The 13,361-nt window shown below is 38.2% G+C and overlaps 1 protein-coding gene across 1 annotated transcript; it reads right to left on the bottom strand.

The window, feature by feature from the left end:
- Window positions 1-9,288: 9,288 nt before the first annotated feature.
- On the bottom strand, window positions 9,289-12,764 carry LOC124533993 (enolase). The gene is made up of 8 exons (XM_047109593.1): window positions 12,619-12,764; window positions 12,283-12,387; window positions 12,010-12,204; window positions 11,579-11,831; window positions 11,289-11,485; window positions 10,963-11,211; window positions 10,719-10,870; window positions 9,289-9,774 (listed from the first exon to the last, which is right to left on the bottom strand). The coding sequence occupies exons 2-8, from the start codon at window positions 12,352-12,354 to the stop codon at window positions 9,591-9,593; spliced, it is 1,302 nt and encodes a 433-aa protein (XP_046965549.1). The 5' UTR covers window positions 12,355-12,387; window positions 12,619-12,764; the 3' UTR covers window positions 9,289-9,590.
- Between the last annotated feature and the right edge of the window lie 597 nt (window positions 12,765-13,361).

Here is a 13,361-nt window from a genome sequence, read left to right as displayed (position 1 = left end):
GGGTGTTTAATTTGTTGGGAGATAACAGTAATTTTCTTTTTTTTTAATATTTACATACACTTCTGCTTTATGAATTAATTTTAAAACTCCTTGTGCATTGTCCAATAACTCGTCATCATTGCTCTCGTTGTAGACATCAGATGTTACCGTTATTTCTAGGACAGGTTAAGGAATGCCATCCGAAAGTTCCTTTCTCACGTCTTCACTTATAAAAAGTGGCATATTTTCAATATCCAAGGCTTCTAATGTCATGTCTGCATCTTTTTGGCTGGAAATTATGTTTAAATTTGTATCCATTTGCGCTTCCGTGAAAAAGTTCCAAATTTTTTTCAAATATGTTTCTTCTGGTAGTAGTACACTTAGTTCAATTTGACTCATTTTGTTTGCTCTCACTATATTTTTAAAGTCTTCTTTTGTCATCGCTATTGGTATATCGTTTATTTAAAGTTTATGCTTGCGGAATATTTGCTTTTCCGAGACATTTTGTATAGTCTACGGCGTTCATATTTTATGGACAAAGACCGGTAGCTTTAAATCCATTAATAACTGTTGATGTCGAGATCGTGTTTCTAATAGTTTTTTCTAGAAGTGGTACGAAATTAATCTTACTGAGAGCTACTGCTGGATTATTTCGCCTCCACTCCAAAACAGTTTTCTGCCAATCAGATTTCAATGGATTGAATGCTGACACATCAACTAGCTGCAGTAACCTGATACAGTTGGGGTATAAAGCAATCAGGACTATTCCTAACTTCTTACACAGTTCACTAATGGCAAATGTTAAATGAGTCTTTTGACCGTCAACAAATAAAATTACGGGGAATTGAGTGCCTTTCTTGATTAAGTGAGGGTGTAATACACTCTCGATTTAATCGTGAAATACTTCGACCTTCATCCACCTGTTATCACCGAGCCCTATACCCCAATCTGACGAAACCTTGGAAGTGATGTCAGATGATAGGCGCTTGTTTGGAAATATAACCATCGGAGGTGTGAGATCTCCGTTATCAGAAAATGTGAACATTACCGTCAAGGAAGTTTTGGCTGGCGCAGTGTCTATCTAGCTCATACACATTTTTTTCGCCTCTAGGAGCCAAAACAACTCCCGTCTTAGGACAAAGACTTGCCAATAAATAGTCGTGACGAATCAGGTGTGCGTACAGAAATGTTTGGGTGTCATTTAAGAAACAATTTGTACCACTTGTCGCCGTTCTTAAAAACGCTGGCCCTATTGGTAGTTTTCAGAAAGTTCGATAAACTGCTGATCAAATCATGTTTCCGTTTTGGCAAACCTTTTCTACAACTAAGTATATTCCAATCTTCAAGGTCTTTTTCTTCCTTTTGTCTCAGAATACTGGGAGGACCTGGAAGTGACTGTTGCTCAGAATTCTTAATCCTATATTGCAAAGTCACTCTCGGCACTAGATGGGTCTTTGCTGCTAATTTTTTACTCATGCCTTCTTTAACCGCTTGTACGGCCTTATTTAAGTAGGTATAGGGCTTTTTCTAGAGCTCTTTGGTTTATTTTTTTGTTTCTTATTTAGATAAATCGCGTAAACTGAATTTAAAATCGCAAGTTAGATGATACCAATTATTTATTTATTTATTTATTTATTTATTTATTTGAAACAATATCGAACAAACAAAACGTAAGTATTTATTGATTTCAATATTCGTTAATTAGAGGTATTTATACTTTTCTTGATAGTTGAAAATTCTTTATAAAGAGGTTGTTCGCAAAAAATGTTCGCAATGTAAAGATATATTTTACATTTACTCTTATAGACAATTTAAGGGGATTGCGAAAATTTTCTTAAATCGAGGAAGTCGTTATATTGAGGTACGTTGTATTAAGGTTGCACTGTATATTTTATTGACAACATATGTATAATAACGTAAGAGACCGGATAGTCGGCGCTCTTTGCATACTCCTGGGAGACTGCTTGGGTGCATGGGATCCCTAAAAAGGGCAACCGCTCAATAACAACAACAGCCTGTAAATTTAAATGTAAATAAAGGCCTCCGTTTCCTTTGAGGAGAAGGTTCGGAACATACGCCACCACGCTGTTCCAATGCGAGTTGATGGAATACACATGTGACAGAATTTCTATAAAATTAGACACATGCTGGTTTCTTAACGATGTTTTCCTTCAACGAGCACGAGATGAATTCTATATATATTTACGCCTTCCAACCACTCGGCCATCTCGGCTCTTTTAAGGGCAACAGCTCAGACCTGTCCAATTATAGGGCTGTAGCCATCACCTCCCTTTTTGCCAAGATAATGGAGTCAATTCTAAACTGCCAGCTACTGCGGTACCAAGAGGAGTACGAGCTGATTAATGACCACCAGTACGGTTTCTAACGGGGTCGTTCAGCCGGTGATCAGAAGGTCACCAGTTTATTTAACATATACATATATAGATGGGCGGAAGCAGCAAGGGGAATGTATGGGCGGCCAGTTTGGACATAGCGAAGGCCTTCGATCGCATCGATCGCGCAAAGCGCTTCTTTCGAAGATCCCTTTTTACGGGCTACCGTAGGAAATTATGCAATTGAATCACCAGCTTTTTGGGAGATCGGGGGCATTAAAGTCGTAATCTCTGGTGCATGCGCAAGGTGTGTTCAAAAAGTTTCGCGAATTTTGTGTTTTTTCAAAAATTATTTATTTATTTATGAATACCTATTTTGTCCCCTTCAAAGTTATCCTCATGAGATATTATACACTTGTGCCAACGGTTTTTCCAATCTTCGAAGAACTTCTAAAAATCATTTTGTTTATCTCCTCCTTCAATGCCGTCTTTATCTCGTCAAGCGTAGCTTAACGTCGTCCTTTCATGGGCCTCTTTAGTTTAGAGAACAAGAAAAAGAGGGCCAGATCTGGGGAATACGGTGTCCGCGGCATCATTAGTGTATTGTTTTTGGCCAATTTGTGAGCAGGGGCGTTATCGTGGTGCAAAAGCCAATTTTCGTTCTTCCACAAATCGGGCGTTTCTGGCGGATTGCTTCGCGCAAATTTCGCATAACTTCCAGGTAATATTCCTTATTGACCGTTCTACCTTGTGGCAAGAACTCATGATGTACCACGATCTTGCATCGAAGAAAACGGTTAGCAAAACTTTCACATTCGACCGAACTTGGCGCGCTTTTTTCGGACTTGGTTCGTGCGACAGCTTCCATTGAGATGATAGAGCTTTGGTTTCCACGTCATAATCATAAACCCACAATTCGTCAACAGTTATGACCTTCTGGAACAAATTTAGGTCGTGGCGAAAAGAGTCAAACATCTCATTAGCCATGTTCATGCGATGCTGTTTTTGGTCGCCATTGAGCAATTTTGGTACGAATTTCGCGAAGACCCGTCTCATGCCCAAATCATTGATAAAAATCGCATGGCACGAGCCAATCGATATGTTTAGGTCCTCAGCAACTTCTCTAACGTAGATTCGACGATTGGCCAATATTATTTTCTCTACTTCAGTAATTTTTTCGTTTTTTGTTGAAGTGCTCGGGCGCCTGGCACGCTCTTCGTCCTGCACATCTTCTCGGCTTTCTGAAAACATTTTGTACCACTGATAAACGTTGCTTCGGTCCAAGGTAGCTTCTCCGTAGGCCAGTCAACATTCGGAATCCATCCGCGCACTTAATTTATTTTTTCACACAAAATTTGATACAGGTTATATGATCCATTTTTTTAATAGGTAAAAATCGAAGACGATCCAAAACACGTGCAAGCAAAGCAGCTGTCAACAATTAAGTGAACATTAAAAATGGCCGAGCTTGTCGGCATGAGTGAGAGACATGGGTACCAACATAAAGCCACAAAAAGATCGAAATTCGAATATACGTAACCCGCGAAAATTCAAAATTCGCGATACTTTTTGAAAAAATCTCGTTTGTGCCGCCACAGCTAGTATCAGAATACTTGGCGTGGATATATTGAGCCTCCTTCAGTTCCGCGCTAAATTGGAATGCAAAGCCAAATTGGCATAAAAAAGCTCGGTGTGCTCAGCAAGGCAAGACAGTATTTCACGTCGGCCCATCGCCTAAGACTATACAAGGCGCAAATGCGACCCCACATGGAATACTGCTTTCACCTCTGGGCGGGTGCTCCCCGGTACCAGCTCATTTGACTATAACCAAAGTAGAAAGTCTCGAATTATCGACGATCAGGCCCTTTCAGACCTGCTTGATCCTTTGGCTTTGCGTAGAGATGTTGGATCACTCTACATCTTCCACCGAATTTTTCATGGGAAATGTTCCGAGGATATATTCGGATTAATCCCAGCTGCTAATTTTCACCTTCGGACATCTCTCAAAAATTCAAAGTTCACCCACCTTGATGTCAAGCAAGAAGAGCTTCTTGCTCATTTAAACATAAAAAAAGTAGTCAGTGTTATTTTAAAAAAAATTGTATAAATGATGTATAATTTTAATATATCCATGATTATTTTAAAATAAACCTGTTGCTTTTTACTCGGGAGCTTGAACAAATCGAAGCCTTCTCCCTATTGGCTACCCAGGCGATTATGCAATTGGATTACCAGCTTTTTTGAAGATCGGAAAATCAGGGTCGTTGTCGACGGTGCATGCTCTAACTTAAAATTCGTCAATGCTGGCGTTCCACAAGGCTGTTTTCTATCATCACTCTGTTTCTTCGGCATATAAATGATATGTTGCAAATCAGGAACATTCACTGCTATGCAGACGACACTACCGTAGATACCTTACATACCGGACGTGCTAATATTTTCGGGAAAACGTCGAAGAAAACCGGAACAAACTTGTGTCTGAAATCGTTTCGTTTTTTTTTTCAGCATTTTGCCGTCCACAGCTGGACGAAAGCCTCCCCCATAGAACGCCAACCATCCCGATCTTAGGCAGTCCACATCCATCCCGTGCCCGCCACCTTCTTCAAATCGTCGGTCCATCTTGTCACAGGGCGCCCTACACTACGTTTGCCTAAGCGCGGTCTCCACTCTAACACGTGTCGGCTCCATCGGCCATCAATGCGTCTGGAGACATGACCAGCCCACTTTCACTTCAGCGAGCTAATTCTCCGCGCGATGTCGGTGACTTTAGTTCTCTGGCGAATGTCCTCATTTCGGATTCTATCGCCCAGAGAAACCCCAAGCATCGCGCGTTCCATCGCTCGCTGAGCGACCTTAAATTTGTGGACCAGTCCTACGGTGAGTGTCCACGTTTCGGCACCGTAAGTCATTACAGGTAGGACGAACTGATTAAAGACCCTGATCTTAAGCGACTGTGGATTCGACGATTCAAAAATATGACGCAACTTCCCGAATGCCGCCCAGCCCAAACGTATTCTTCTTTTAGCCTACTTCTCAAAGTTGTGCCGGCCAAGTTATATAGTTTGGCCCAGGTAGATATATTCCTGCACAACTTCAAGTGGAGAGCCATTTACGACCACTGGTCCCGGGGTTACATGATTGTTTGCTATAATTTTGGTCTTTTCAATGTTCATCCCGAGACCTTCTCGTCTCGAAGAATCGCTCAGGCTGTTTAGCATCTCTTCCAAATCCTGCAGAGTCTCCGCCATGATGACAATGTCGTCGGCAAATCGCAGATGTGTAATGTGTTATCCATTGATATTAATGCCGCGTCCGTTCTAATCGAGCGTTTTGAAGACGTCCTCCAATGCATTGGTAAAAAGTTTCGGGGAGATTACATCCCCCTGTCTTACCCCGCGATGCAATTGGATTGGTCTTGTGCTCTGATCTTGTACTTGGTCATGGTTGCGGCTTCGTACAAACACTTCAACACCTGGATATACCGATAGTCAATTAGGCACCTCTGCATGGATTCAAGAACAGCCCGGGTCTCAATGGTATCGAAGGCTTTTTCGTAGTCCACAAACGCTAGGCATAGAGGCTGATTATATTCCTCGGTCTTCTGTATTATTTGCCTAAGTGTGTGTATGTGGTCTACGGTACTGAAGCCTTTTCGAAACCCAGCCTGCTCAACGGGTTGGAAGTCATCGAATTTCCGGGCAAGAAGATTCGTGATTACCCTCGAAAACAACTTGTAAACATGGCTTAAAAGAGAAATAGCGGTAGTTCTTCAGAAGAGCTTTATCATCCTTCTTGAAAAACAGAACCACCACACTTCTGCTCCATGTCTTCAGTGTAGTACCATTATGGAGGACGGAATTGAAGATGTTAGTCAGCTCTCTCAGAACTGGTGTGCCTCCTGCTTTAATAAGCTCTGAGGTAATTCCGTCATCTCCTGGAGCCTTGTTGTTTCCAAGCCGTCCGAGAGCAATCCTAATCTCGCCCAAATCGATGTCGGGAAGATCGTCTGATAGGTGGCGTGTCAGTCTGGCTCGTGGGTCATCCACACTGTGGGACTCAGGTGGAGATACTCGTGATGAGTATAAATCGCCATAGTACTTTTCGACTTCAGCGAGAATCTTTGGTTTTGACGTGACAGTTGTGCCTTGTGTGGTTCTGAGTTTTGTCAGGTGACAACAGGAGGTATGTGACTTTGCAAGAACCTTTGAGCCCCTATTGAGTGCTATGGCATCTCCAATATTCCGGGTATTAGCTCGTCTTGTGTCACGCCTTATTAGTTTTTTAACCTTCCTGTTAAGTGCCTGACACTCAGATGGCGTCATATTCTGCTGTTCTCGTCTCCTCTTCACCTCGTTCAGAGTCTCGCCTGAGAGCTTCGACTTACGTCCATTGCTCTTTTGTCGAAAGCAATTTTGGCCCACTTCGCGGATGACACGCACCAGACTATTGGTGGCGTCGTCAATGTCCTACCTGGTTTCCAACATGGCAAATCGGTTCTGTAGTTCCAACTGGAAGCTTTCGCAACCAGCTTCGACTTGGGGCTGAGTTGGTCTTAGAGTCGACTTCATTAACCGCGATCGTTCGATTTTAGTGTTAATATTCAGGGTGCCTCTTACCAGGCGGTGATCACTTCCAGTGTTTACCCTGTTGATCACGGTGACATCCCTGAATATTTGGCGTTTATTGAATAAAATGAAGTCGATCTCATTCATCGCTGTGTTATCGGGGCTTCGCCAGGTCCACTTCTTTTGGGGCTTTTTCTGGAAAAATGAATTCATCAGAAATAATGCCTCAAGGAAGTTTACCAGCATTTGCCCCCGATGATTCCTGTGCCCATAGCCGAATTTTCCTACCCTCGATTCACCATCTTCTTGTACTCCCACTTTGGCATTGAAGTCACCCATAACAATTGTGTAGAAGGTACTGGTACGAGACATAGCTTTCACTATGTCTTCGTACATGGCTTCGACCTCTTCGTCAGTGTATGTAGACGTTGGGGCATACACTTGTATTACCTACAAGGCATACCTCTCGGTTATCTTTAAGACAAGGTATGCCACCCTTGCCGACACACTGCCAACCTCCACGACATTGCTTCTGAGTGACTTGTGGATCAAAAAGCCGACGCCACCTTGGGATGGTTGGTGTCCTTCTCGGAAGTAGAGTAAGTGACCGGAATCTAGTGTTATCGTGTCCTCGCCCTGTCTTCGGATTTCTGATAGACCTACTATATCCCAGTTAATACGACTTAGCTCTACTTCCAATTCTGTCAGGTGTTCGTCCAGCCGCAGAGAGCGTCCATTATACGTGGCCAGAAACAGTCGCCCTGCCGTAGCCCGGGGATTCTTAGCACCCCCCATCGCACCGTTACCATGGCCGGTACCGTGGCCAGGAATAGTGCGATTACCGGGAATTGGGGGCCGTGAATTTGTGTCGTCGCTCATAGGGGGGTTTTTGCCTTGTCACCGCGCTTGGCAGGCGGGTTGGTGACCGCAGTGGCTGGAATCTTTCACTAATAGCGCTGCTGCCCGCTATCAGGATTAGCATTTTCGGATTCCAGCATTTGTGTGGTTATACCGCCACGATTTCGGTCGCCAGAGCCTCGTTCGTTGATTAGCAGGATGCACCACGAGCAGGTGAGGTTGACGGTAGGGAGCCTAGGTTGTTGTCGACTCCACTTACACCCCCTCCCCTTACACCCCATTATTCGTTTAACGACGGCCATTTTTCCAAACCTATACGACATGGGAACCTTAAAGAAAAGAGCGTACTCCTTCCTTAAAGGCAAACTTGTCTCTATAGGTTACCTAACCACCCACTTATTAGATATTCTACACCCATACTCGGTATTATTGTATTTTGATTTGAAAAGTGAGTGAGTCAATATAACATAAAATAAAGGTTCAAGTGACATAACATCTTTAGTTCTAAAGGTGAAAAATGGTCAATATTTCTTACAGTGCGATTTTATTGGCGGTATTCGATCTATGGGCGGTAGTGAAAATTACGTTCATCTGCTAATCTATCATAAAAAAACTCAACAAGAGTAAGATCTAGTATCCACTGTGGTCAGCGTTTCAGTTCAATACCACCTTTATACTATCCATTTGTGGCATAAAGACGGTACAAGGATATAAGGGATGTTGTTCAATTTGATGAGATATGAATGATCGAGGTCTTAAATAAAATTAATGATATTCATTATAGGATCGCACAAACATGAAATTTTGAATGTCGCCATAGTTGTTAAGGAAACCTTCCAATTGTAAATAAGTAATTGTGGTTACGTATCCGGTGTCTATATGATAGTCAAGTCGATCATGAAAAGTTTTCTTATATAAATATATAATACAAGGACTTAGTTGTACGTAATACGCTAGAGATAAATAGGAGAACGTATATTTTTTTTTAATTTAAGGTTTTTCTATCATAACTTTACAGACGCTACATAATTGCATTTGCTGTTTCGTTACAGCGATGCTATGACGAATCTGAATAAAAATATTTGGTAAAAGATTCCTAAATTTGTGACATCGCCCCTTATTGCTTTTCTACACATTTATGCATGCATTTTCAAAATTCAGTGTCTTTATTTTTAGTTAATTAAGTAACCAAGAAGCTATACGATAAAGTATACTATTATAAAAGCCCTTTTTTTATTTAACGAAAAATACGGTTAGTTAAGCACTCGTTGAAAACCGGCTTTCGATTATATATAGTCGCCATATATATCGCAGACATAAAGCATTGATTTATAAGGATACTACCAGGAAACCCGTTCACAGCGACGGAAAAGGGAAATCAAGCAGGAGAGGAATTTAGTTCAGTGATTAAGCAGAGGCGAATCCTTGTATATGTATGTTTAGATGCTAATACATATTTCAAAGTACTGTATATCTTTCAAAAACATGGTATCAATCAAAATAAAGCAGGAATATACAACTCATTCATTATTAATATTTAAAAAAAAATGCTGTTACTATACATTTATGGTTTATTTAAACTATTACATTTTTCACTTTCACTTAAATTAAAATAATCACACTTTTCAACATTTACTCAAAGCCACAGCAAATAATTTTAAAAGCATTTGCAATAATAAATAATTTCTGTATAAACCAGTTACACATCTGATATAAAATCATTATATGACTTCAGTATCTAAAGACAATATACACTTAGTATTGTCAATATAATTAATAAGAGTATGGGTTATTTAATAATATAAAAAAAGGATTTAACTTTTAAAATATACTCTTGACATAAATATACGAATATTTAAACAGGTCTACGGAAGTTCTTGCCAGCATATTTGGCAGCTGCTCCAAGTTCCTCCTCAATGCGTAGAATCTGGTTGTACTTAGCAAGACGTTCAGAGCGGCATGGAGCTCCAGTCTTGATTTGTCCAGTAGACAAACCAACTACCAAATCAGCAATAAATGTGTCTTCTGTCTCACCAGACCTGTAATTTTTGGAACAATTACTTTATTAATCACTACATTAAGTATAGATGGATATTAATAATAGGGTTTTTGACCATAACATAAATAAAATGACAATTATTGAAATGAATATATATTATGTAATGAGTATATATAATGAAAGTTAAAAATAATGCTTAATTTATTCAAACATCCATAAATAAAAATGCACTATTTTTAAATGTTTGTCACGTGACACAAGACGCTCCTGATTGGCTAGGCTTATGATCAATTTATTTTCTTGTAAACTTTGCTTTTCTACTATATGTACCACAGATTAAAATACAGGAAAGCGACGACCCCATTGCAGCGCCATATTGTCCGCGTTTTCGCGCGCTATTTAAATTTGAAATTTTTTAGAAATAAAAAAAAAACTTTTACTGGGTTCCTTCCTTAAGCCTTACTAAATAATATAAAATGTATAGTAAGATGAATATATAGCCTATTGCACATTTCATACAATTATATAATATCCATAGCTCTAATTCACTCGCTAATATTATAAAAACATTATTTATTGTATTATGTATAGCATTAGTCTCTTTTGTACTAGACTATGTATGATTGTCATGAGAATTTGTTTGAGATATGCGATACAATTTCAAGTGTCTATTCTAACATCCTGAATAAACCTCAAAACAATTAATAAAAAAAACACAGATAATGTACTATTTTTGTAATTGAAGGTAATGTTTTTTCTTAATAAATAACACTGTGTACTCTGGTAACAGAGGTTACAGGTTAATTATTGATTTGTCTTTCATGTTGAATATTATATAAATCTTCTTGATATTTATAAATATTCATCATAACATTATCAATAACTATTTCTTATCAGTTGATAAACAATCCAAGTATGAGCATGATGAAATATGTTTTATACTATGTTTTATGTTGTAAAATAAAATAATTTATATATTTTTACCTGTGGGATACCATAGTGCCCCAGCCATTTTGCTTAGCCAGCAGGTGGGCATCAATGGACTCAGTAACACTTCCAATTTGGTTCACTTTAAGCAATAAACAGTTACATGCCTTCTTCTCAACAGCAGTTGCAATGCGTTTAGGGTTGGTTACCTACATAGATTTTTTTATTAATAAAGTTTTGTTTTATAGTTGTTTAAAGAATATAATTAGGATATGTATTTTTTTAAATCAAAATGACTTACAGTAAGATCATCTCCCACAATCTGGATTGGTGTACGGGAAGTTAAGCTTGCCCAAGCAGACCAGTCGTCCTGGTCGAAGGGATCTTCAATTGAGACCATTGGGAAGTCTTTGATGAAGTCTAAGTATACTTCAGCCAACTTCTCTGATGATAGATAGTCAGCTGGGTTTGAGTTGGGATTCTTGAAGTCAAGATCATATGCTCCCTTTTTGAAGAATTCAGATGCTGCTACATCCATTCCAATTTCAATCTAGTAAAAAGCATGAATTTATGTAATACAAGTTTTAAAGGGTATGAAGTACTTTGTCTGCTTCTTTTCTATTTTACCTTGCCAGTGTAACCTGCTTGCTTGATGGCATCTTGAATAAGAAACAGGGCATCCTTGTTGTTTTGAATGTTAGGAGCAAAGCCACCCTCATCACCTACGGCAGTAGAGTCCAAACCAAACTTGTCCTTAATAATTTTTTTAAGATGATGGTATACCTCAGAGCCCATACGCATGGCCTCACTGAATGATGCAGCACCTATAAAAATAGTTAAAATAAAATATCAAATAAACTTATTCCTATTTTAATTACTTGAACCATATTATTTATTTAGTATATATGTATACATACCTGTAGGCAATATCATGAATTCTTGCATGGCAAGTTTATTGCCAGCATGAGAACCACCATTGATGACATTGAATGCAGGCACTGGCAGAACAATATTGCTGTTGCCTGCCAAATCAGCCAAGTGTTTATACAGGGGAACACCCTTCTTTGCTGCACCAGCCTTAGCTACAGCCAGGGAAACACCAAGAATAGCATTGGCACCAAGCTTAGATTTGTTCTCAGTTCCATCAAGATTAAGCATAAATTGATCAATCTGAAAGATTCAGTATAACATTATTGTAATAATAAACTCATGTGCTTTGCTTCAAAATATTGTTGTTCATTTAAAATCTATAGGCAATGAATATATTTTAGAACAAAAAATATTAATATTTATATAGAAGATCATAGAAAAAATCATAGAAAAAAAATATTTATTTAGTACTACTTACTTCCTTCTGCTGAGTTACTTCAAAACTCTGTTTTAATAGTTCTGGAGCAATAATTGAGTTGATGTTTTTAATGGCAGTTAGAACACCTTTACCATGATATTCGCCCTTGACATTGTCTCTCAATTCAAGAGCCTCGTGAACACCAGTAGAGGCTCCAGATGGGACTGCTGCCCGGAAGAGACCAAGTTCAGTCACCTAAGATCAAGATTTATATAAATCTGTGTTCATGCATTGATTATTATGAAGGAAATTGCGAAAATTAATCATCCTTACCAAATCGACTTCGACGGTGGGATTACCACGGGAGTCGAAAATTTGACGAGCTTTAATTGACTTGATAGCCATTTTAAATAAATTGTAATGTATTGTATTAAACACCTGTCGATATCAAAGGACAAATATTAATGATAATAACACGATTAAAAGTTACAAATTTATTAAAAATTTGAATGTCTTTTAAATAATACTAACTACTAAACATTTTATTATATGAGATTATCTAATATTTTTTTCCGTTTAATCAAGAACATCCTGCTATTATAATTATTTAAAAACAAACAAAATACTTAGATATCAGTAAATTGCAAATCAAAGTTTTGTTTAACTCACCTTGTTCAAAAAGCAAAATTCAGTAAGATATGACTTCTTTAACCTTTGCAAATTGCAATTGATGTCAAGATTCAGCCGGCTGCTGAGCTGTATAAGTATACGTTTGACCTTTGCAAGGTGAAATTAGGGTTGCCCGTTACACAGATATACGAATTAGTAAATAAATAACACACGAGGATTAATATTATCAAAATTAAATACTTAAAATAAATATTATTATCATTCATTTAAATAAAAAGTGTTGTCTCAGGATAATGCATTTTGGAAATATATATATATACGTCATCGTATATATATTTCTAAAATGCAATATATACTCATCACTATTATATTTGTCCCTTGAAGGTAAGGTACTGGAACAATCAGTTTAAACATAAAAATATAACATCATGTAATGAGGTTATCGCTAAATTATTTATTTATCACATATTAAAATTATACCATATAACGCTGACTTAAATAAATGTATATTTTTACTAGGAGTTTGATTAAAACATAGAACGTTAATTTTGCAAAAAAGTTTTTATAAATATTTGTTCACCATTGCTGTTGAAATTCTTCCAATAATAATCTTATTTTATAGTTTATTCTATTCAACAGTTTCTATATTTATTGCATTCCTCTTTTTCATTATTACCTGATAGACTTTTACAAATGTACAACGAGCCGAAAAGTCGTTACGTACTGCACATTTTCACGACACATGTGTCACAAAAGCATTTTTTTAATTTTTAGTAACACTA

The sequence above is a fragment of the Vanessa cardui genome, chromosome 12, assembly GCF_905220365.1.
Source record: "Vanessa cardui chromosome 12, ilVanCard2.1, whole genome shotgun sequence".
NCBI classification, from domain to species: Eukaryota; Metazoa; Arthropoda; class Insecta; order Lepidoptera; family Nymphalidae; genus Vanessa; species Vanessa cardui.
The sequence above is the reverse complement of the archived record's forward strand: the minus strand, read 5'-3'. Positions and strand labels throughout refer to the sequence as shown.

Excerpts from the sequence above, each read along its gene's own strand:
- LOC124533993 (XM_047109593.1), bottom strand. The coding sequence starts at position 12,354 with ATGGCTATCAAGTCAATTAAAGCTCGTCAAATTTTCGACTCCCGTGGT. Across the intron at positions 12,205-12,282 it reads CCACCGTCGAAGTCGATTTG|GTGACTGAACTTGGTCTCTT; the intron begins GTAAGGATGATT and ends TCTTGATCTTAG. Across the intron at positions 11,832-12,009 it reads AAGTAACTCAGCAGAAGGAA|ATTGATCAATTTATGCTTAA; the intron begins GTAAGTAGTACT and ends TGAATCTTTCAG.